The following is a 22,886-nucleotide window of genomic DNA, read 5'->3' as shown; positions in this document are numbered from 1 at the left end:
GGGGCTTAGTCACAAATCTTGGCATGCATGATGAGAAAGCAGGCCTCCAGGTCTTTAACATACAATGTGACATTCCTCCAGTCACCTCTCCCTTTGGGGAGTAGAGAAACAAAGGCTCTGCAAACAAAGCTCCCTGCTGCCTCCTGCTGCTACAGTGGTCTGGAATCCTTCATGCTTGTGTTCTTCTCTCCCACTCCTCCCTGTGCCTTCAAAACTGATCTTTTGGGTTATCTCTGCAAGCAGCACTTCACCCCCTCACTCTGGAATCCTCCCACTGGGTTGGTTACAGGCAGCTATCCTTAAGACATTACTGTCTCCTTTGAAACCAATCCTTACCTTGGGGAATCTTTCTTTGTACACATGGTTCATCATTATTATTTCGCTGTCAAAGGAAACTGGGGACCGTCCAGGACTGAATAAGAAAGAAACAATTATACTATTATAATGCTGGGAAATTATCACGGTGAAAGATGGCCATCTCTCAAGTCCCTTATTATCTTCAGTATCACACATCCCCACACTCACAAGAGCTAAGGTCTAGGCTTTCCTTATTCTTAGAGCTTCTAGCACATTTATTTAGTTCAAAAATAGTGCTATCTAGAGCTAGGCTACCTTCCAGCAAGAAGGCTGGCTTTCATGAAGCTCTGTGCCATGGCTAAGAAAGGAGGAGGCTACTTGCCAGCTCACCAGTGGCTTTTCTTGGATGACCACCCCAGAATAGGACTCCTTTGTCCTGATAGCTTTGGCTAGTGGAATTTCATGTATCCAAGCACGTTCTAGGAATCAAATCAAGCTCTGGAGGTTTCCAGAGCAAGCAAAGAAAGACTATATATACTTATTTTCTCTCTCAAGCAAGCTACAGCCAATGGGTTACTTTGACTGTCACCTGAAAGATGCAAGAGCTGGTAGTGAGTTCTAAGCCTAGGTCTTTCTTTGAAAGGAGCCAATAATTTTTTAGCCTTTTTATTACTTTCCATAGTAACCTGTATATTCTCCTCTCATACATGTGTGATTATATCTCAACAATTCAAATTTTGAGTCATATAGTTGAATACCTAGTTTAGTGCCCAGACACATGATCTCAGTTGGGTTAGGTTGAAAACTGTCCCTCTGTCCGTTACCCTGGAATAAGCCTTTCTCCCTTCAGGAATTTCCCTGAGTGTCACTACAGTTCTCTCAATCTCAATTGTCCTGAAAGGAAGCCTTACTCCATGTGAGTTGTAAGGCCACCAATATTTAGTCACTCCATTATAAGATCAAGATAGGCTCTGGGATCCACATTCTTATTGTATTCTTGATCCTACACACTTAAGTCCCACTTATCATTTTTATAATTTGTGAATCTGAATCAGTTTTTATGGCCTGGTCAGTGACTGGCCAGTGACTCCTTGTCATGCCTAGTGCCAGCATTACATGATAGGATTCTTCCTTGGGACACAACTCCTTTGGGACCTCAACACACATGTATCAGCCAATTCAACCAAGAAAAGTTGAACTTAAGTCATGCCATGATCATTTTCAGAACTGAAAAAAGCTATCAGAGAGTATCATCAAGACAGTTTTTCAAAGTGATATGCTGAGCAGAACTTAAAGCCAAAAGGGGCTTGAGTCTTATCAGATTTGACTCACTCAAGTTGGTTGTGCTTGACCAGGGGTTAATGGCCTTGTAGATCAAATCTGGCTCAATCCCCTTTTTATAAATAAAGCTTCTAAGTTACCCAAGGAAGTTAACTGTACTACAACAGTAAAGTTAAGTAGCTGTGACAAAGATAGCTGGATGCAAAGCCTAAAATATTTACTATCTTGGCCCTTTGCAGGACATATGTGATCACCTCTGCACTATGCATATAAGTTGTGGCCCATAGGTACCAGGGAGTAGGCAGGAGACTCTTCACCTGAGGCTACGCGAACGGGGCCGCATGGCTGGGGACTGCCGTCCTTCTTCATCTGGCACACTCTCTGTGCTGAAATGCTTTGTCAGAAAGTGTAGTTCATCAGCTGTAGGTTGAAAAGGCAACTGATGGAGCTTTTCTTGTGAGGAACAGGAAGACTGAAAAACATACACAAAAACCAGCATTAAAGACATATACATGCAAGGGGTCTGGAGAGACAGCTTGGTGGTTAAGAGTGTTTTTTGCACTACCATGAGGTCTGGTGTTTGGATCCCAGTACCCACAGAAGACTGTAACTCCAGCTTCAAGGATAGTGGAGCCAGGAGGATCATTGGGGCTTTCTCGTAACAGCCTAGCCAAGTAAACAGGAGCCCCAGGTTCAGGGAGAGACCCTGCTTCAAAAGAATAGGTGATGAGTGATAGAGGATACCTAATCCTTTCTTCTGGCCTCCTGACACACACAGGCATGTACACCCCTCCACCGCCAATGTAATAAAACAAAATGAACAAGACACATGCAAGGGCCATCAGAGAATGGAAAACGTCTGAAACTGCTCAAGAATTTCTCAGTCAGTGTAAACTGAATGTAGGCCCCCTTTCCTGGCTCCCTCCAGCCGGGACTGGTGTTCCCTCAGCAGAATTCTCAGCACCGAGGAAGCCAAGACACTGGAGTCCTTTAGGAGTGCTGGAAGGTGGACTCAAACCTTCATGAGATGTGAGAATTCCATATCACCTAGGAGCCACTTGAGGTGGTAAAATAGAAAATGCAGATTCCTTGACATGAACTCTGTGCCCTCAATAAACCTTCTGGCTAGCTGGAATGGTAAGTTCTTCCTGGCTCCATAAGTATTCCAGGCATGCTAAGTGCAAACGCCATCCCTTGTTTTCCCTTTCACAATCCTGAGAACACTACCCTGGGGAGGCTCAGCAATGCTTCCTTTCAGGTGTTTGGTTGTTATTCAAAGGAGAAAATTGCTTTGTTGAGGTTAGGGAAGACTGTGGCAGGATGCCAGGGATACTACAAAGCAAAAAAATCCAGCAGGAGAAAAAAAATTGCTTTTAGATCTTTAAAAGATTAGACCTGACCAGGCAGGGTGGTGCACTCCTTTAATCCCAGCACTTGGAAGGCAGAGGCAGGCGGATCTCTGAGTTCGAGGCCAGCCTGCCTGTCTCAAAAAGACAAAGAGGAAAAAAAAAAAGATTAGACCTGATATGAAAAACAGTATCAAGTTCTTTATTTGTCTCAGTACCTGAGGATTTCTGACAGAGCCTATCATTCATAGCAACCCATTTGAGGGATCAAGCTGGTTCTATGGTGGAAATCCATGAAGTCCTAGAACTCCAGAGCTCTCCCTTTACCTGATAAGACTAGCCCAGAGAGTAGGCCAAGTTTAACAGGACTGGCCCAACTTTCCATTTACCAACCAATCAAGGGCTTGGAGTTCAACCACCTAAATCCATTTCATGTCAAAACATGAGCACCACGCTGAGTGAACTCTGCTGTCACAGAGTTGAATGAGAAATGAACTCTGTTTATGTGTCTCTCAAGGAATGTTGTAATGCATAGAGTCGTAAACAGTGTGAGGTGTTTACAGGGCTCTGGTTATATCAAAACTGCAAAGAGAATACTCACTCAACTGCAGCTAAAATGAAACTGATGAGGCAATATAAGTTATGGTGTACAAAACTGGTATGTTGAAGTATTTCAATAGCCAGGTGTGGTGGTATATGCCTGTAATCATAGCACTCAGGAGGGTGAGGCATGAGGTTGAAAAAATGAGGCCAGCCTAGCTGGCATGGTGAGATTGAGATGCTGTCTCAAAAAGAAAAAATGTATCTCAACAAGTTGGAGTCATGGATTAAGTCTATTGAAATTTACTGAGCAGAAATATGGTGTGTTATACATACATACATAATACAAATATGTAACTCTTCCTTGAGGTTTATAAAATACCACTTAAAGATTATGAGAGAAGGGTATGTTTATTAGAGAAAAATTTTAGGCTTAACTGCAAAAGTCCAATGAGAGCTTTGGATTAATTTAACAGTAATGTCCAGGACAATGGAAATAGAAGTACTTTTCCTTGCTTGTGATTCATGACTATAGATAAACTGATCAGAGAAGACCTAAAGATGTCAAAAGAAATGGGTAGGGTCATCTAGTTCATGGTCTATGAATCTTAAAACACTACTTGATCCTTTACAGAAAGTTTGTCAACTCTATCATCCTGGCTTTAGTGAAAAGTTACTCTAAGAGGAGGACTCATTTTAAGATCAATTGTGCATCCTAGGAAGGTACATATCTATTGTACTTTAGGCTGAAATCCTCTCTAAAAGGCATATAAAAGCTGGGTGTGGTGGCACACACCTTTAATCCCAGCACTCAGGCAGGTAGATCTGAGTTCAAGGCTAGCCTGGTCTACATAGCAAGTTCAGGCCAACTGGGGCTAAAAGAGAGACCCTGACTCAAAAAGATAAAAAAAAAAAGGCATACAAGTTTTAGAGACAGGTTCAGCTTTTTGTTGATATAACAAACTGAGATAACAAATCACTCTTACTTAAAAAAATAACATGACTTATTTTTATTTTATGTATATGAGTGTTTTCCCTACATGTATGTAAGTGAACCCATGTTGTATAATGCCTGTGGAGGCCAAAAGAAAGTGCTGGGTCCTCTGGAGCTGGAGCTACAGATGGTTGTAAACTGCTGTGTCGGTATTGGAAACTGAACCTGGGTCCTCTGCAGGAGCACCCAATGCTCTTAACCGCTGGGCCATCTCTCCAGCCCTTGCTCTTAATTTTTGAAAAGTTAAAAACAAAACAAAACAAAACAAAAACCTCACTGGTAAAGACAAAGTCCATTTTCAAGATCTCTTCTTTTAATCCATTAGTAAGAACTGGGGAAGGAACTGCTAATCCTTCTAAAGGCCTTATACCTTATAAATATAATCATGGCTGTAAAGAGTTACCAACCCTCTTCCCTATTCAAGCCTTATCTCCAAGAAATCTTGACTTTGGAAGAAAAGTTGAGTATCACTCTGCAGGACTGGATGGAGAGCAAATTACCTGTGAGAAAATACTTTCTCAGAGTGAAGAAGGTGTGGTCACAGATTTGGCTACTTACTGAGACAGTGGAGCTAGGAGTGTTGGTTCCATAGCCTGAAGAAGGCAAAGAGGCCAAAGACCAGCGTCGCCCATCAGTCCTACAGAAAGAGAAAGAAGATTAAGCAATTCTTACAGGTCTCTAATCTATGCTCCAGGACCTGCCTACCTGTGTCCACCAATATTTTTAGGTAGTTAATTCACTGTCTCAAAACACTCTGTCTAGCATAAGCTCTCACACCTCTCTTACAAGGGGCCTACTGTATGATTTTTATTTCAGAGATAGCTACCACAGACTACGAGGAGTCTATGACTTTGAATAAGAACATGTTATTGATTGGCAGCATGGCTCAGTGGGTCAAAGGCACTTGCTGCCAAATCTGATACCCCAAGTTTGAACCCAGGATCCAAGCAGTCACCCTGAACACTGTGAACTCCTATAAGCTGTCTTCTGACCTCCTCACTTGAGATGGCTCAGTGGGGAAGGTTCTTGTTTCCAAGCCTGAAGAACTAAGTTTGATTCCTGGGACTTAAACAGTAGAAGGAGAGAACTGACTCCAACAGGTTGTTCTCTGACCTCTACACATGCACCATGGCATGCGCACATAGACACATACACGCACAGTGTCTAAATAAATATTTAAAAAACAATGACTTCTTTATGCCACATCCCATGGTCTAGGCAAAGAATTATATATCCATACTCAGATACTTGCTTAATCTTTCTCCACTTCAGTAAAGCAAAGAACTGTGGTTCTTTGTGTTGAGAATTTGGGGGGCATCCTTTTGAGAACAGTAGGAAGCCACTCCAAAAGTCTCAAAAACAGCCAAAGATATGTCACTTCTCTCCTCTTTCATAAAGCCACTGTCACTCTTTGGCAAATGTTCTTGATGTCAAGTTTATGGGTCCTAATGGCTCCTAGGCACCCATAACTATTTGCCAGTGGTTAATGTTCAGTTCAGTTCAGGTCCACTTCTTCTTGATTGTCAACCAAGTGGCCTAGGGATAATCTAAGATCCTTTAGATGGGGTGTCTGCACAGAGCACATGTGGAGGTCAGAAAACAACCTGTAGGAGTTAGTCCATTCCTTCCACCATGTGGGTTCTGGGGATTGAACTCATGTTACCAGACTTGGCAGTAAGCCCCATTACCTGCTGAGCCATTTTGCTGGCCCTAAAGTTTTTTTATTTTATTTTATTTCTTGGTCTTTTTGACAGGTTCTCTCTGTAGCCCCAGCTGTCCTGGAACTCACCATGTAGACCAGGCTGGCCTTGAACTCACAGAGATCCACCTGCCTCTGCCTCCCAAGTGCTGGGATTAAAGGCGTGTGCCACCACGCCTAGCTCTGCCCTAAAGTATTCTATCTTTGGAGCTTGGTGGCATAATCTGCTCATGTTGAAACCCAATAAAAATATCTTTGCTACTACTCACAGACTCTTAAAACATCAGCAATTAAGTTCTAATTATAATTTGTAGAAAAAACTTTAAAACCCAGAAACCTGGATATTTATCCGATGTCTCACAACTATAGCAGGGGGGCAGAAGAAAAAAGGAAAGCAGGAAACAATCTTGGCTGAGCTTTTCCTTTTGATGTAGCCCCACTTCACCTTTACCAATACTAAGTAGTTTTTCTACTATGATTATAAAGGAAATAGTTGGGGGTTCCATGCTACATGCTCAAGATTCAAACTTCATGCCACCCAGATAGCCAGCACATGTAAGTGAAAACTCCACTGGAACCCAGTCTCCAAGGCAAAACAATGTTCAGGAGGGTGCTAAATACGATGTTCTTATCACTTTGCTGGGTGGTCTGTATAAAGAAAGCCAGTCAATTCCAGGAAAAGCCAGTCAATTCCAGAGTTCAGCAAAGATTAGACAAGGTAACTCAGGGATAGATTTCCTAAGCCCTTGTTTTTCATAGGCGATTTTCAATCCTTTATACAAAAAGAAAACCAATTACAGGACAACCACTTTTCTGCGTACTCTGAAGAGCAGGGACCACCAAAGTCATTATGAAATGCCACCATAGGACGTCTATTTTCTCTGTTTGCTCACTTTACAGGGAGACTGAGGCAAGATGTGAGAATGAGGGTGACTTGTTCCTGGGAACTACAGTTCATATAGACCAGGAAGGGAGTTTAAGCTAAGTTTTTCAGCTGGGCCAGAAGCACAAGTATATCAATATTCAAGATATATTGCTTCTAACCTGAACTCTCAGAGCCTGGGTTCTAGCAGACAGTGTGGGATCCTATAGGGTCTCTTTGCTGGAAAGGCCCAGTGTCTACAACCACACTCAGAAAAGAATCATCACAACCAGTTCTCTCATCAGAAACAAAATCACAAGCCACACTGACTGACCATGCAGAAGAGTTGCCCACCCCACCTCCCCATCACATCCATTATTACCTGTCTGATCTGTGGCCATAGCTGTAATAAAAAGATGTACACTATAATGAGAACCAGAAGAACCAGCAAGAACAACCCAACTTTTAACATTTTTGTCTAGCTTGGTAGAGGTAAACCTTTTCTTCAAAATGTTTGGCAGTTTGAAGTGAAACTTCAACATAACAGATGGATCTATCATTACCATTTAATTAAATCTGTCTTTTATGTGATATATACATCTCTAGGGCTCTTCTTCTTAGCATATACACCTAGCTGTTTTTCTATATGTTCTGTGGACAGTCTGGGGACCCATCTTCTATGACTACAACTCAAATGCCACACTTCTAAAAGCCCAGATCTGTTTGGTTCTCACTGGTTAATAACAGGCCTGGAGAGATGGCTCAGTGGTTAAGAGCACTTGTTACTAATGCAGAGGGCCCAGGTTCGATTTCCAGCATCCACATGGTAGCCAACAATCATCTGTAACTCCAGTTCCAGAGGAATTTGATGCCCTCTTCTGACCTTCATGGGCATTGCATGACAAGGGTGCATTTATACACATGCAGACAATACCCTCATACACATAAAATAAAAAAATAATATCAATAAAAAAATAACAGGCCTCATAGCCCTTTAGTTGGTCCAATTCTTAAAACCTAAATGAAGCAGTTACAGGGAAAATGAAACCTGCCATTCCCCACTGCCTAGACTAGTCTTCATGCCTGTATCCTCATGCCCGATGGAACAGCTATCTCTCAGGAGGGCTTTATGTGACCACCTAGAGGGAACGCTCTGGCCCCTTCCTTCTCTTTCAAGCAGCATCATGTTCTTTCCTTTCAAGGTATTTATTAGTTTATAACTATGCATTTGTTTGTTTATTCATTTATTGTCTCAGTCTCAACATTCATCTAACCAACAAGCACTAGGTGCTTATTATAGACCAGGAGACACAGTTTTCAACACATTAAAGTAGCTCTATTAAAGGTGGCTTGAAGTCAGGTGTGGTGGTGCACGCCTTTTATCCCAGCACTCCAGAGACAGAGGCAGGTGGATTTCTGTGAGTTCCAGGCCACTGGTTTACATAGTGAGTTCCAGTCCAGCTGGGACTACAGAGAAACCCTGTCTCAAAAAGACCAAAAAATAAATAAGTAAATAAATAAAAATAAAGATGATTTGATTCTAATTTCAGTGAGATAGAAAACATGTAAGACATGATTTGATGATGTCCACATTGTGTGGTTAAAAGTCTAAGTAGATAACATTTAAGATGAGCTATGCATGACAAAAATGAGTCAACTAAGTTAAAGTCTGAGAGAACAACTTTCCTTACACCAGGACAAGCACATAGACTCTAGAAAGACTGGAAATTTCAAGAAAGTTGGATTTATGTCTACTGTGTTACCATGACCTAACTAAGCACCTAACATAGAGCCTGGCTCAAAGTTAGTTCTCAGTAAGTACTAACAGAATGAACAAGAAATGCCCAACACCATCCTATGTGGATCTGGTCCTGCTATCCCAACTCACACTTAATTCTGATACTACTGTTCATACACAAACCAGGCAGAGAGTCTAGGGTAAGTTTTTCTAGCTGGGCTAGAAGCACAAGTATTCAGCATATTCTTAACACTGTGATCCTACCTGAATCTTTAATTAACAAGATGGAAGTTGTATGAGATAGAGAGTTCACAGAACAAACCTGCATGAGATGTCTTTTGAGTACCTGAATGAGGAGGGGCACCGATGCTAGCCTCTCCTTACCCTTCTAAATCCTTTTCAGTTACACAGAGTTCTAGAAAGGACTAGGACACATTTCTTCTAGGTTGTAACTTGATTAATAAGTACTATTTCCACGAATCTCTTCATGAGATCCTTCCTCCAAAAATTAAAATAAAATATATAAATTTAAGAGATAGCAGAAAATGAAGCCCAAGCTGTCTTCAAATTCAATACGTAGCTGAAGATGATTGTGAATGGCTGATGTTGCTTCTACATCCTGAATGCTGAGATTACATGTCTGTGTCATTATACCCAGTTTATGCTGTGCTTTATGCATTGCAGACAAGCACCCTACCTACTGTGCTACATCCCCAGCCCTCTGTGATATCTTTTTAAAGTAGCCTTAATATTAGAACTGCTCTTATGTCAAGGTGTATTACATTTTTTACCCATTAACAGTTACAAAGCTGGAGTCATATTTTTCTGGAATTAAAGACTTTTTTCTTAGAACTAAGAACTAACTCTAGCAACAACAATAAAACCTTCAAACTAAACAAATAAACCCCAAAATTAAAAAACAAAAGCAAGGAGTCGGGTGTGGTGGCGCACACCTGTAGTCCCAGCACTTGGGAGGCAGAGGCAGGCGGATCTCTGTGAGTTCAAGGCCAGCCTGGTCTACATAGCACTATGTATCATATCAGTTCAAGGCCAGCTGGGGCTACAGGGAGACCCTGCTTCAAAAAGACAAAAAAACAAAACGAAACAAAAAGCAAAACACAAACCTGAACTTTGGCCAAGAAAGAATCTTAGAATAAGTTCTAAGAAGAAGCGATGTATGTAGAGAGAACCTTAGCAAAAGATTTGAACAGATTCTGTCAATATGGGCTTCACAAAATGCCTTAGCCATGGTGAGAGCCAGCAGTTTGCTAGAACGGGCTAGAAACAACCTTGTATCACTTTCAGAAAGGAGAGACATGGGAATCACTAAATCTTTTTAAGTTCAGGAAGCCTGAAAAATAAAGACTGGGTAGTCTTTCTGTACCCACACTCAGGCCCACAGCTTAAAGCCAGGGAGATTTGTAATACTAGCATTTGGGAGACAGAGACAAAGCAGACATCTATGAATTCGAGGCCAGCTTGGTCTACACAATGAGCTTCTGGCCACTCATAGTAACACTCATAGCAACATAGTAAGAGCCCTCATCTTAAAAGGACAAATACTGCCTGGGCGTGGTGGTGCACGCCTTTAATCCCAGCACTCGCCTTTAACCCCAGCACTCAAGAGGAAGAGGCAGGCAGATCTCTATGAATTCAAGGCCAGCCTGGTCTACACTGTGAGTTCAGGCCAGCTGGGGCTACAAGAAGACCCCTGTCTCAACAAAAAGACCAAACAAACAACAAACAAACAAACAAACCCCTACAACTGTCTGTAACTCCAGACCCAGTGGATCCAGCAGCCTCTTCTGGCCTCTGTGGGCACTGCACAACACAGGTGTACTTACATACATGCAGGCAACGCTCATACACATAAAATAAAACAAAGTCAAATAAACAACAAAAACAACAAAACCCCACAAAAGCTGAGGAGAGAGGTATGTCAGGTCCTTTCAGTTTCTGGGAACTAGATAAATTAGATGGTAAAAGGGTTATTTTGGATCCTATTGGGAGGAGAGCCCTTTTTCTTAGCTATCACTCTAAGTTGACAGTTGAAGTACAGTGCTTTGGAACATATTAGGGCACCAGGGACTTACTTGTGTTTAGAATTATAAAAAATGGATCTACTTTCTATACCTACTCATCTGTTCAAACATTCAGCTACATATACATAGGACACTTAGAAAGCAAAATTTAAACAAAACAACAATAACTCTAAAACTTGAACAAGATGGTTCTAAATCTGGAAGAGGAAAGAAAGGAAGGAATTTTGATTGCTGACGGTCCAAGGCACTGACTTGAAGGGGGACCATGCCATTTAACACATATACTAGTCACAGAGCAACTTACCTACGGGCAGGAACAAAGGAAAAGTGAGCAGGTGCATTTGGAGAGAAATTCCGGGGGCTGTCCAAGGGACTGTTACCTGTGATGAAGAAAGGAAAGAATCTCTTAGTGAGGTTTGCTTTTGAGGGGGCTGATGTGATTTTCAGGTAAGAAACCTTCCTTTAGCATTATTAATTTAGTATATTTGATTAATTTCTCAGGCCAACCATCAGTTTATGACTATTTGTAAAAGTTTGACAGCCCAGAGGTTTTTGTCTCTTGTTTCCATGGTGCCTCTATCTCTCAGACATCTATTCTAAATTCATTATTTTTAAAATTTTGTTTATGATTGGTTTGCCTAAATGTATGTAAGTGCACCATGTGAGTGCAAACCCATGGAGGTCAGAAAAGGGTGTCAGATCCCCTGGAACTGGAGTTACAGATTACTGTCAGCCACCGCTCAGGTGCTGGGAACTGAATCTGGATCCTCTGCAAGAGCAGCCAGAGTCTTAACTGCTGAGCCATCTCTCCAGTCCCAGACAGCCATTCCAGATATAGTAGCAACTTACCTACTTCCTGCCCTTCCAGGGACATAGGTTGCAATATGTCTTGTCAAGTTACAACTTTCCAAAGGTTTAAAGATTTTTCTAAGGAAAACAGGACACCTAGACCGAAAGTTACTTGTGCACGTATCTTTGCACACTGCATTTAAGGGGCTAAAACAGAAATGTGCCTACTTTAAGGGCAAACAAAATTTCTCAGACAGAAATTCAGGATATCACTATACCATAAAATACCTTGTACTTGAACTCGAAGTCCTCCTGCCTCAGTCTCCTGAATGCTAGGAATCACTCATACTCTACTGTTTGTTTGTTGAAAGGAGGGTTTTACTAAGTTGCCTAAGGTAGCCTAAAACGCTTAAGTTTAAATGATCCTCCTGTCTCAGCCTTCCAAGCAGTTGGGACTACAGGGACCTAGCTAAGTGATATAGGCAAATTTTAAACAAATCACTTTTTATGGGGTCATGGGGTACCAGGAAAGAATGTAGACTGGCAAGCGAATCTAACTGTATTATAAATGTATGAAGCAACTTTACTTTACTGAAGGGTAAAGGGGAAAATACTGATATAAGAAACTTTAGAAATGGCTGGATGTGGTGGTACATGCCTTTAATACCAGCACTTTGGGGGAAGGCAGAGGCAGGAGGATCTCTGAGTTCAAAGCCAGCCTGGTCTACATGGAAAGTTCAAAGTCAGCCAGGGTTACATGGTGAGAGCCTGTTTCAAAAAACAACCCCCCCCCGAAAATCCAGCCAAACAAAAACCCCAAACACAACAACAAAAAAAAGAGAGAAAGAAAAGGAAACTTCAGAAATAGTATAAGACTAAAAGCAAAAGGAACTACAAAGTTCTGAATCTAAGACAATAAAGTTATTTCCTATAGATACAGGTTAGCAATTCTGATATTACCATGCATGTGTACTGTAAATGAATAATTAAACACGAAGATGATAGATGACAGGAGCTAGGTTTCACATTGTTGAAGTAGAAATTTACAGATCAGCAAAAGGAAGAAACAAGAATGATCCATGTGACAGTGGACTGGAATTGGAAACACCAAACCCCCCATGCTTGCTTAGAGCTACTTATAGATATGTGCACACATAGGTTAGTGTACGCACTAATACTATACTTCATCTGTCAGTTAAAAGTGCCTAAAAGAAAGGAGATACTCCAAAAGCAAAGCATATTTGTCACTCAGGTCTTGGTTTCTTTTTTCATTTTTTAAAAATTTTATTTATTATGTTTATTTTATGTGTATGTGTGTATTGCCGGCACGTAGGTAAGTGCACCTGTGTCATGCAGTGCTGGAAGAGGACAGAAGAGGCTGTCAGATCCCCTGGGACTAGAGTTATGGACAGTTGTTAGCTGCCATGTGGGTGCTGGGGTTTGAACTCTGGTCTTCTGCAAAACCAATCAGTGTTCTTAACCATTGAGCCATCTCTCCAGCCCCTCATGGTTTGTAATATTATTCTCCAAAAAAGAATTTAGGCTCCCTGGAGGAATAGCTGATTCTAGACTGAGATAAGAAATATTAAAATAAGCTGGGAACATTTCTTTTGTTGTTCTTTTGGGGGGGATTTTTGTTTGGTTTTTTGAGACAGGGTCTCGCTATATAGCCTTGGCTGGCCTCAAACTCCACCTATTAAAAGCCTGTGCCACCAAATCTGGTGTTGGGAGCATTTCTTAGTGCCAGAAGGTAAGGAAGTCACAAAACAACCATAAAGCAAAATCAGAGAACAAATCAAAACATAGCATTGATGGGAATATTACAGAGGAACAGGAACAAAATGAAAGGACTTCCCTTTCAATGGCCAAAAGCTGGAACATTTTAAACCAGAAAATACATAGATTCAAACTAGAAGATAAATATCTATTAGCTCATACTGATTAAATAAAATAACAAATGGGGAAGGAAACATATAAAATAAATATAGAGATTTATAAATAAATATAGAGAAAATTTGAACACTAGCAACCAACTTCACCTAACTGACATAGAACAAACACTACAGTACAAGGGCAGAATATACATTTTTTTCAATGAACAGGAAGAATTTACTAAGAAAGACAATATTCAGGACCATAATAAAACTCAATAAATTTTAAAGATTTTAAGTCATATTAAAATATTTTCAGGGGCTGGAGAGATAGCTCAGTGGTTAAGAGCACTGGCTGCTCTTGCAGAGAACTGGGGTTTGATTCCTAGCACCCACACGGTAGCTAACAACCATCTGTAGCTCCAGTTCCAGGGGATCTAACACCCTCTTCTGACCTCTGTGGGCACTGCACAACATGGGTGCACCTACCTACATGAAGGCAATACACATATACACATAAAATAGAAATAATAAAAATTAAAAAAATTTTTTACTGAGCTTTTGTACATTTCATACAACAGTTCTTAATCAAATTCAGACCCCTTCCTCCACTCATGACCCCACCCCTCCTATATAAAAATATTTAAAAAAATATTTAAAATATTTTCAACCATGATGAAATTGAATGAGAAATCAATAACCAAAACAGTAAGAGAAATATATAGGGGGAAAAATCATCAAATATCTGGAAACAAAACAATACATTTCTGAATTACTTGTGGCATAAGAAAGAAATCATGTGGCCGGAGAAACAGTTCAGTCAGGCAACTGCCTACTGTGCAAACAGGAGAACCCAAGTCCTAGCACCCACATCAGGCAGCTCAGGCAACTCAGAATTGCCTGTAACTCCAGCTCCAAGGGGATTTCATGCCTCTGGCCTCTGGGAGCACCTGCACTAACAAGCACATATCCACACACAAACGCACACATGTAAATTTAAAATTTTTTTCAATTGACCTTTTGTACATTTCATACAAAAGTTTTTAATCAAGTTCAGACTCCCTCCCCCATCCATGTTCCTCAACCACCAAGAACCTCATGTATTCTGCCATATATATTAAGTCTTATCCAGTCAAGCATTTGTGCCCAGATCTATCTTTCAGTGCAAATTCATCCACTGGAGTCTAGTCTGTCTAGGGATTGTTGGTAAGGCTTATTCTCCTTCACCCAGTAGTAATCAGTCTCCAATAGTTCCCAGACTAGGGCCAACCTGCCACCCATTTCCCTTGCTCCACTCTGGGCCCTTGTCTGATTGAGTTGGCATGGGTCCTGTGCTCAATACCACCACTGCCACAAGTTCACATGTGCAAGCTTCCAGTGGCCTGAAAGCCTCTGCCTCCCTATGTTCATGGACCAACCCTGGCTCTGACAATCTTTCCTCCCCTCTTCCACAATGGTCCCTGAGCTGTGGGTGGGAGAGGTCTGATATAGGAGTCCTATCCAGGGACACACATTCTGCAGTCTCTTATTCACATAATTTTTTTTCAAAAATTAATAGAGGGTCTACTAAATTCCTCCTTTAAAGAAAAGGAAAACAGAAAAGAAAAAAAGCTGAGCACAGTGGCATGCGCTTGTAATTCCAGTGAGGCAGAGACAAGTAGATACTGGACACCCCTGCTCATGGGCCAGCCAGCCTAGCCAAACCAGAGTTCCAGGTTCAGAGAGAGACCCTGTCTCAAAAAGTAAGGTGGAAAGTGATTGAGAAAGACACTCAACATCAACCTCTGGCTTCCAAGTGCATGATAAATTTCAATAAAACACTATTTATCAGATATAGAGAGAGAGAGAGAGAGAGAGAGAGAGAGAGAGAGAGAGAGAAAATTAATAAAGTCTTTGGGACTAAATAAAAATTAAAACACATGGTTGTGATGGTATACCCCTGTAACTCAGCACCCAGGGAGGTGGAGGCAAGAAGACTGTGAGTTTGAGGCCACCCTGGGCTACATAACGAAACCTTGTGTTCAAAACTCTAAGGGCTGGAAATGTAGCTTACTGATAGAGCACTTGGCCCAGCAGATCAAGACCACAGATTACATCTCCAACACCACAAAAATTACACCCATGCCTATACTGAAAAGAACTTAGATCAATGAGCTCAGTTTCTGTACCAAAAAATTAGAAAAATACGAGAAATGAAACCCCAAAGAAAAGAAACTGTAAAAACCATAGCAGAAATCACTTTAAAAAAAAAAAAAAAAAAAAAAAAAAAAACAAAAAACCAAAACTCACTACAGGGGCAGTGAGATGGCTCAGTAGGTAAAGGCGCTTGCTGCCAAACCTAAAAACCCGAGTTAGATATCTGGGACACACATGATAGAAGGAAAGCCTGATTCCTGCAAGTTGTCCTTGGACTTCTACATGCAAACATCTTCTATATAAATAAATAATTTGTGAAAAAATTAAGAAATCCTACTACACAATTAGAGGAAACTGACAAACGCTTAGATAGGTTTTTGTAATCAATAAAACTAAAACCATAGACAATATTAATCGGAAAAAAAGAGAAAAAATTATCTATCAGGAATGAGAGATGTAACATCCTTCTGGATTTTACAGACATCAGAAGAGGCAACATTAAGAATAACCATGAATTAATTAGCAAGTTAAATAAATTTAAGACACAAATTACTAAAGCTTATCCAGGAAGAAATAGATAACTTACATAGTCTCATATTTACTAAACAAATTAACTTTATTCAAAACCTTCCCCCAAAATGTCCATGCTCAGGGTTTCAATGGAGAATTTTGCCATATATTTGATGATCATTAACATTATCTTCACACCCTTAAAATACAAAGACATTATTTTTAAAAACACCTATAGGTTAATTAATATCCCAAATACAGGGGAATATATTCTTAAAATTTCAGTAAATTGCTAGGCATGGTGGTGTATGCCTTTAGTCCCAGAACTTGGCAGAGGCAGAGAGGCAGAGGCAGGCACATTTCTGTGAGATCTAGGCCAGCCTGGTCTACATCTCTGTGAATTCCAGGCTAGCTGGAGCTGTCTCAAAAAGACCAAAAAGTAAAATGAAATAAACCCCTCAAAAGATTTTCTTTTTTTCCCAATAAATCAAATACCATATATCAAAAAGCTAGAATATATCATGATCAAGTAGTATTTACCTATGGAATACAAGTTTAAAATCTAAAAACCAGAGTATAACTTACCGTATTAATTAAAAAAAAAAAACACAATCACACCAAGATTGGTGGCTCATGTCTGTAATCCCTGCATTTGAGAGGTTGAGGCAAGTGAAAAAAATTACCTGTCTGAGCTATACATAGTGAAAACCTTCCTTAACAACAACAAAATCAACCAATCAAGCTTGGCATGGTGGCGCAGGAGGAGGAGAAGGGGGGAAAGGGGAGGGGGAGGGAGAGGGAGAGGGGAGGAGGAAGAGGAGGAGACTAATGAATCTCTAAATTCTCATTAATGGAGCTCCCTAATGCACCAGAGGGCCAGGAACACAAAGGGTCACAAGTGGCCAAGGCATAGAGATTAAGAGTGTGCAGAATGCTGGTCCTTGGTTGGTGTTTTATCATAGCAATAGAAAGAAACTAGAACAGAGATTGTGTTGGCTAATCTTCATTGTTAATTTGACTATTTCTGGGATTAACTGAAATGAGACTTTCTGGATCAGATTATTTGAAGCTGGAAGGCCCACAATAACATGGGCGTTACCTTCTGATGGCAGCCCATAAGGTCATGGCAGAAGGAAGCTTTTGCTTTTTGCCCGTTTGCCTTCTCTCTCACTGGTGGGTTTACCTTGTTGCTGTGGCATTCCTCCACTGATAGTAGAACCAACTTCTTCATATTCCAATGTATACTGAAGACTAGTAGACCTCCAGGAATCCCTCAGGCCTTCAGCACCAGATTAGGACTGCTGAGACATCTAGCCTTGTGCACTGAGCAACTACCAGATTCTCAGGCTCTCCAATGTGGTGCAGCCATTGTTGGACTCCTTGAACTGTATTCTGTAAGTCAATCTAATAAATGCCCCTCTCCCTCCCTCTCTTCCTCTCTCCCTCCCTCCCTCCCTCCCTCCCTCCCCCCCTCTCTCTATCTCTATCTATCTATCTATCTATCTATCTATCTATCTATCTATCTATCTATCTATCTATATATATTTCCCCCCACCCCGATCATTTCTGTTCCTTTAGTGAACCCTGACTAATACAGGTTTTTCTGGCCAGCAAGCTCCGAAGCATGTCCTGCCATGCCTGGGTTTTAAGTACTGGGAATTTGAATTCAGGTCCTCTTTCTTTCACAGCAAATACTCTTAGCTACCAGGCCATCTCCCTAGTCCTGGGTTTTTGCTTTTTTTTTTTTAAGTATTTTACTTATTATTTTTATTTTATGTGTATGAGTGTTATGCCTCCATGTAGGTAAATGCACCCATGTCGTGCAATGTCCATGGAGGACAGAAGAGGCTGTTGGATCCCTTGGAACTGGAGTCACGGACAGTTGTTAGCGGCCATGTAGGTGCAGGGATTCAAACCCAGGTCTTCTGCAAGAACAGCCAGTGTTCTTAACCGCTGAGCCTTCTCTCCAGTCCCTATTTTAATTTTTTTATGTGTATGTGTGTACTGCCTGCATGTGTGTTAAGTGCACCCATATCATGTAATGCCCACGGAATCAGAAGGTAGCACTGGATTCCCCTAGAACTGGAGTTACGGACAGTTGTTAGCTGCCATGTGGGTGCTAAGATTTGAACCCAGGTCCTCTGCAAGAGCAGTCAGTGCTCTTAACTGCTGAGCCATCTCTCCAGCCCCCACAATTCAACTTATATACAAAATATGATTGATATTGGAGAAAAGAAATGGCTTCTAAGATATACAGTTGTGAAGACACAGGGAAAAACAGATGACTATGTGACTGAATTTTTTTTTTGGCAAAAAATAAAAACTACCCCCCCAAACAAAAACAAAAACAAAAACAAAAAACCCTCTGCCAGGAACGGTGGTGCATACCTTTAATCCCAGCACTTGGGAGGCAGAGGCAGGTGGATCTCTGTGAGTTCAAGGCCAGCCTGGTCTACAGAGCGAGTTCCAGGACAGCTGGGGCTACAGGGAAACACTGTCTCAAAAAGACCAAAAACAAACAAACAAAAAAACCCACAGAAAAACCCAACAACCCCCCCCAAAACCCCACAAACAAACAAATGCAAATAAACCCTCTGTAAGGCAACAAGAAATAATGATGGATTCCTACAGCCTGGCAGCAGAGATGACAAACATTCCCTCCAATGGGCCAGGTTCCAATAGTCTTCCCAGAAACTATTCTAATACCCCCTCTAGCTACATGTACTGTAGGTCCCACAGATTAAGAGCAAAGTCTTCAACAAGACTAAAACCAGCAGTAACAACTAGGGGAGAGGTTACTCAGACTACCTGTATTTCTAACTGACTAGCTATAAATCTGTGAGCTCCTATACTGTCCTAGGTTTTGATTACTAGAACAACTCAAACAGTTCAATAAAGAATACATGCATTCTACTTGTTTTATGAAGGATACACCCAGGGAGGGTAAGGTCTAAGAGAGAAATCAGAGCTACTGTGCGTTCTTTGTGGAAATCTGGGAGTATCACCCTTCCAGGACCTAAAGGTATTTACCGACCAGGAAGCTCTACTGAGCTTTGTGTTCAGAGTTTTTATTGGGATTTCATTACATAGCTGAACTCAATCTTGGACCCCAATCCCTTTCCTGGATGATAGGCTGGTTCAAAGTCCTGAAGTTAAAACCATATAGTTAGCTGGTCTCTCTGATGACCAGCCATCAGACTGAAACTCAACATGAGTCACCATATTAGCAAAACAAGTTTTCTGGTGTCAGGACAAAGACCAAAGAAACTTTTAGTGAATTACAGATGCCAAAGTCTAATAGAGTATTTGTGTACCTACCATTATTTTACTTCTCTATTTTTCAAATACTCACTTTATCTTACTTAAAAAGATAAAAAATGTTGGTACTATTTTGAAGGTTACAACAGAATAAAAACATCAATAATTTGATGTTTAAGTTGTGAGCCTGAGTCTTTAATGACTAAATCATCTCTCCAGCCCAAACCATCATTAATTAGATTTATCTTGGGGAAGGGAAGATTAACATGTTAGAATATTAATATTTTAAAGCAAATAATTCTTATTAGTGACTTAGAGTTCCAGTTCTAGCTCCAGAAAAATCACATTGTGACTCTTTTCCTTAAAGATAGCCAGAAATGGTTCATTTCCCTCCCCCATCTCTTTGATAGAAAAACCACTTTTTGGACTTTAGCAAGTGATTTAGTGTGTAGAAAAGACAGTTCAAAGACAAGTAATCAGGGTAAGTTATAATAAAACAACAAACATAATTGCTCCCATAAAAACCCTGTCCCCTCCTCACTAAAGGTCAATATTATCCTGACTTTGAGGATAACTATTTCCTTATTTCAGAAGTATTAACCAGGTTTTTTGAGACAGGGTCTCCCTGTAGCCCCAGCTGGCCTGGAACTCGGAGATCTGCCTGCCTTTTGCTGGGATTAAAGTTGTGAGCCACCAAGCCCCACCTGGTATACACCTTTAAACACTTGAATTTAGATTTTTTTCGCTCACAAAATTTTAAAAAATGAGTTATAAGCCTCATACAATTCACTCTTCAAACTCTGCACTGGCTGCAGCAGTCATTCTCTAACCTTCTACCACTGGTAATCACTATGCTATCTTCTTTCTTTACAGAACTGCCTAACTTAGACATGCCATGGGAAGGGAATTATGTAAAATGTGGCCTTTTGTGTTCTAGTTTGCCTATTTTTTTCAACTTGATGTAAGAAAATGCCAACCTTTTGGCAAAATAGTTCTACCATCTTATACTCCCACCAGCAGGGTTTTAAAAAGTCCCACTATTTCTGGGCTTGGTGGCACCACCTTTAATCCTAGCACTTGGGAGGCAGAGGAAGGCGGATCTGATTGCTGTGAGTTCCAGGCCAGCCTGGTCTACATAGTGAGTTCCAGGCCAGCTGGGGCTACAGGGAGACCCTGTCTAAAAAGACAAAAAGACGAAAAAAAAAAAAGAAAGTTCCATTGTAGGGGCTGGTTGTTAACAGTGGCTGCTCCTCTTACAGAGGACCTGAGTTCAATTCCTAGTACCCACATCAAGCAGCTCACAACCACCTATAACCCTAGCTCCAAAGATGGCTCAGCAGTTAAGAACACTTGCTATTCTTCCAGAGGACCCAGGTTGGATTCCCAGCACCACACGGCACCTAACAACTGCCTATAACTCCAGTTCCAGGGGTTCTGACGGCCTCTTCTGGCCTCCACAGGCTTTGCATGACACGGGACATTTACATGCAGGCAATACATTCATACACATAAATAAAACAATATTTTTTTAAAGTTTTCATTGTTTCACATATTTACTTATATTTACTCACTCTTTAAGCCATTTTCAGTGGTTATATAACAGGATCATCTTGTAATTTTACTTTGCACTTCATAATTACTAATGAAATTAATAACTATGTATCTTTTCTTGCATTTATTGGCTATTTGGATTTCTTCTTTTGTGAATTGCCTCTTAAAACTGCTGGAGACTACATAGTGAGTTCCAGGACAGCTGGGGCTACAAGGAAATCCTGTTTCAAAAAGACCACCCCCCCAAAAAAAAAACTGCTGGAGAGATGGTTCAGCAGTTAAGAGCCGTGGCTGCTCTTGCACAGAACCTGGGTTCGTTTCCCTGCCTCCACATAGCAGATAACAATCACCCATAATTCCAGTTCCAGGGGGGTTCTAACACCCTCTTCTGGCCTCCCCAGGCATAGTACAACATACCTGTACTTACATACAGACAAAACACTCATACACATAAAATAAAAATAAATCTTAGAAAGAGAAATTGCCTCTAGCTATTTTTCCATCACACTACATTTTTATTGTATTTATTTATTTACAAGTTTTCCTTAAATGTTCTGAATCCAGAGCCCTTTGTCTTGTGTGCCACAATCATCTTGTATTTCATGGCTTGCTTTTTCACCCTTTGTTGCATGTCTTCTGATGACTAGAAATTCTTAATTTGTTGTTGTTGTTTTGTGAGGCAGGGTCTCACTATATAGCTGGCCTGGAACTTGCTATGTAGACAAGGCTGGCCTCAAACAGAGAGATATACCTGCCCCTACCTCCCAAGTATTGGCATTAAAGGCAGGTGCCATCAAACTCAGTGTAGAAAATTTTTAAAGTAGTTAAATTATACTGGGTGTGGTGGTGCACATCTTTTTAGTCCCAGCACTTGGGAGGCAGAGGCAGCTGGATTTCTATGAGTTCCAGGCCAGCCTGCTCTACATAGCAAGTTCCAGGCCAGCTGGGGCTACAGGGAGACCCTGCCTCAAAAGACCAAAGGGGCGGGGAAAGCAGCCAAATTAGTAATCTTATTCTGTACATCTTCCCTATCGAGGACTACTTAATGAGAAGAATTTTTTTTTTGCTCTACAGTGCAATATTGTCCATAAATCAAGTTCTATCAATTTCTTTTAGTGCTCTTTTTCCTTCCACTAAGTCTATCTTGGTCTCAGTGTTCCTTGCTCAATTAAGGGCATCCTTTACCCATTAATCACTCAGGCAGGAAATCTGGAGACAACTGAATACCCAGTTGATTCAGTGACTTACATTTTTCTCACATTCATATATTTTCTCTACTTCTAATAATCTCCTACATCTGGATAATGGAAAAAAACCACTTAACTGGTCTTTCAACTGCCAACAGTGCCATCTTTTAACAACTTTTGATTTTTTAAAAAAGATTTACTTTTATTCTCATGTTGGTATGAGGGTATATCATGAGTGGGGGGAACCCAATGACACCACTGGATCACACAGAGCTGGAATGACAGGGAGTTGTGAGCCCCTGGCATGGTCCTGGGAACCAAACTCAGGTCTTCTGCAGAAACAGCAGTGCTCTTAATGGTTGAGCCATTTCTCCAGCCCCAATTTTTAATATTTTTAATCAGATAATTATATTTTCATGGCAAAAAAGTGGCAAGTTGAAAAGAAGCAAAAGCTTTTTTGTTCTTTCTCAAGATTTATTTTGCTGTGTGTGTGTGTGTGTAGGGGTTGCATCCTTTGAAGACAGAGTTACAGGCCTTTGTAAGCCTCTCAATGTTGGTGCTGGGATCTGAACTCTGGTCCTTATGACTGGGAACCAACTGCTTTATTTATTTTTTTAAAATTTTTTATGTGTATGCGTGTATTGCCTGTGCATAGGTAAGTGCACCCGTGTGGTGCAATGCCCACAGAGAACAGAAGAGGATCCCCTGGACCTGGAATTATAGAGTTGTTAGCTGCCATGTGGCTGCTGGGATTCAAACCCGGGTCTTCTGCAAGAACAACCAGT

The 22,886-nt window shown here is 40.9% G+C and overlaps 1 protein-coding gene across 6 annotated transcripts in view; it reads right to left on the bottom strand.

The window, feature by feature from the left end:
* The window catches only part of Mast2 (microtubule associated serine/threonine kinase 2), a 181,752-nt gene that overhangs the window by 24,824 nt on the left and 134,042 nt on the right, over positions 1-22,886 (bottom strand). For 4 of the 6 annotated variants that reach the window (XM_008828491.3, XM_029561295.1, XM_017797005.2 and 1 more), the window contains 5 exons: positions 11,104-11,179; positions 7,402-7,422; positions 5,017-5,095; positions 1,896-2,050; positions 337-412 (listed from right to left, as the gene is read on the bottom strand). In XM_008828491.3, the coding sequence (XP_008826713.1) occupies positions 337-412; positions 1,896-2,050; positions 5,017-5,095; positions 7,402-7,422; positions 11,104-11,179 (407 nt within the window). The remainder of the gene's footprint in view (positions 1-336; positions 413-1,895; positions 2,051-5,016; positions 5,096-7,401; positions 7,423-11,103; positions 11,180-22,886) is intronic. The other 2 variants (XM_017797004.2, XM_029561296.1) reach the window with 1 other exon arrangement.

This window comes from Nannospalax galili, unplaced genomic scaffold (assembly GCF_000622305.1).
Source record: "Nannospalax galili isolate Female #2095 unplaced genomic scaffold, S.galili_v1.0 scaffold1233, whole genome shotgun sequence".
In the NCBI taxonomy this organism is placed as follows: Eukaryota; Metazoa; Chordata; class Mammalia; order Rodentia; family Spalacidae; genus Nannospalax; species Nannospalax galili.
Note: the sequence above shows the minus strand (reverse complement) of the source record. Positions and strands in the feature narration are given on the sequence as shown.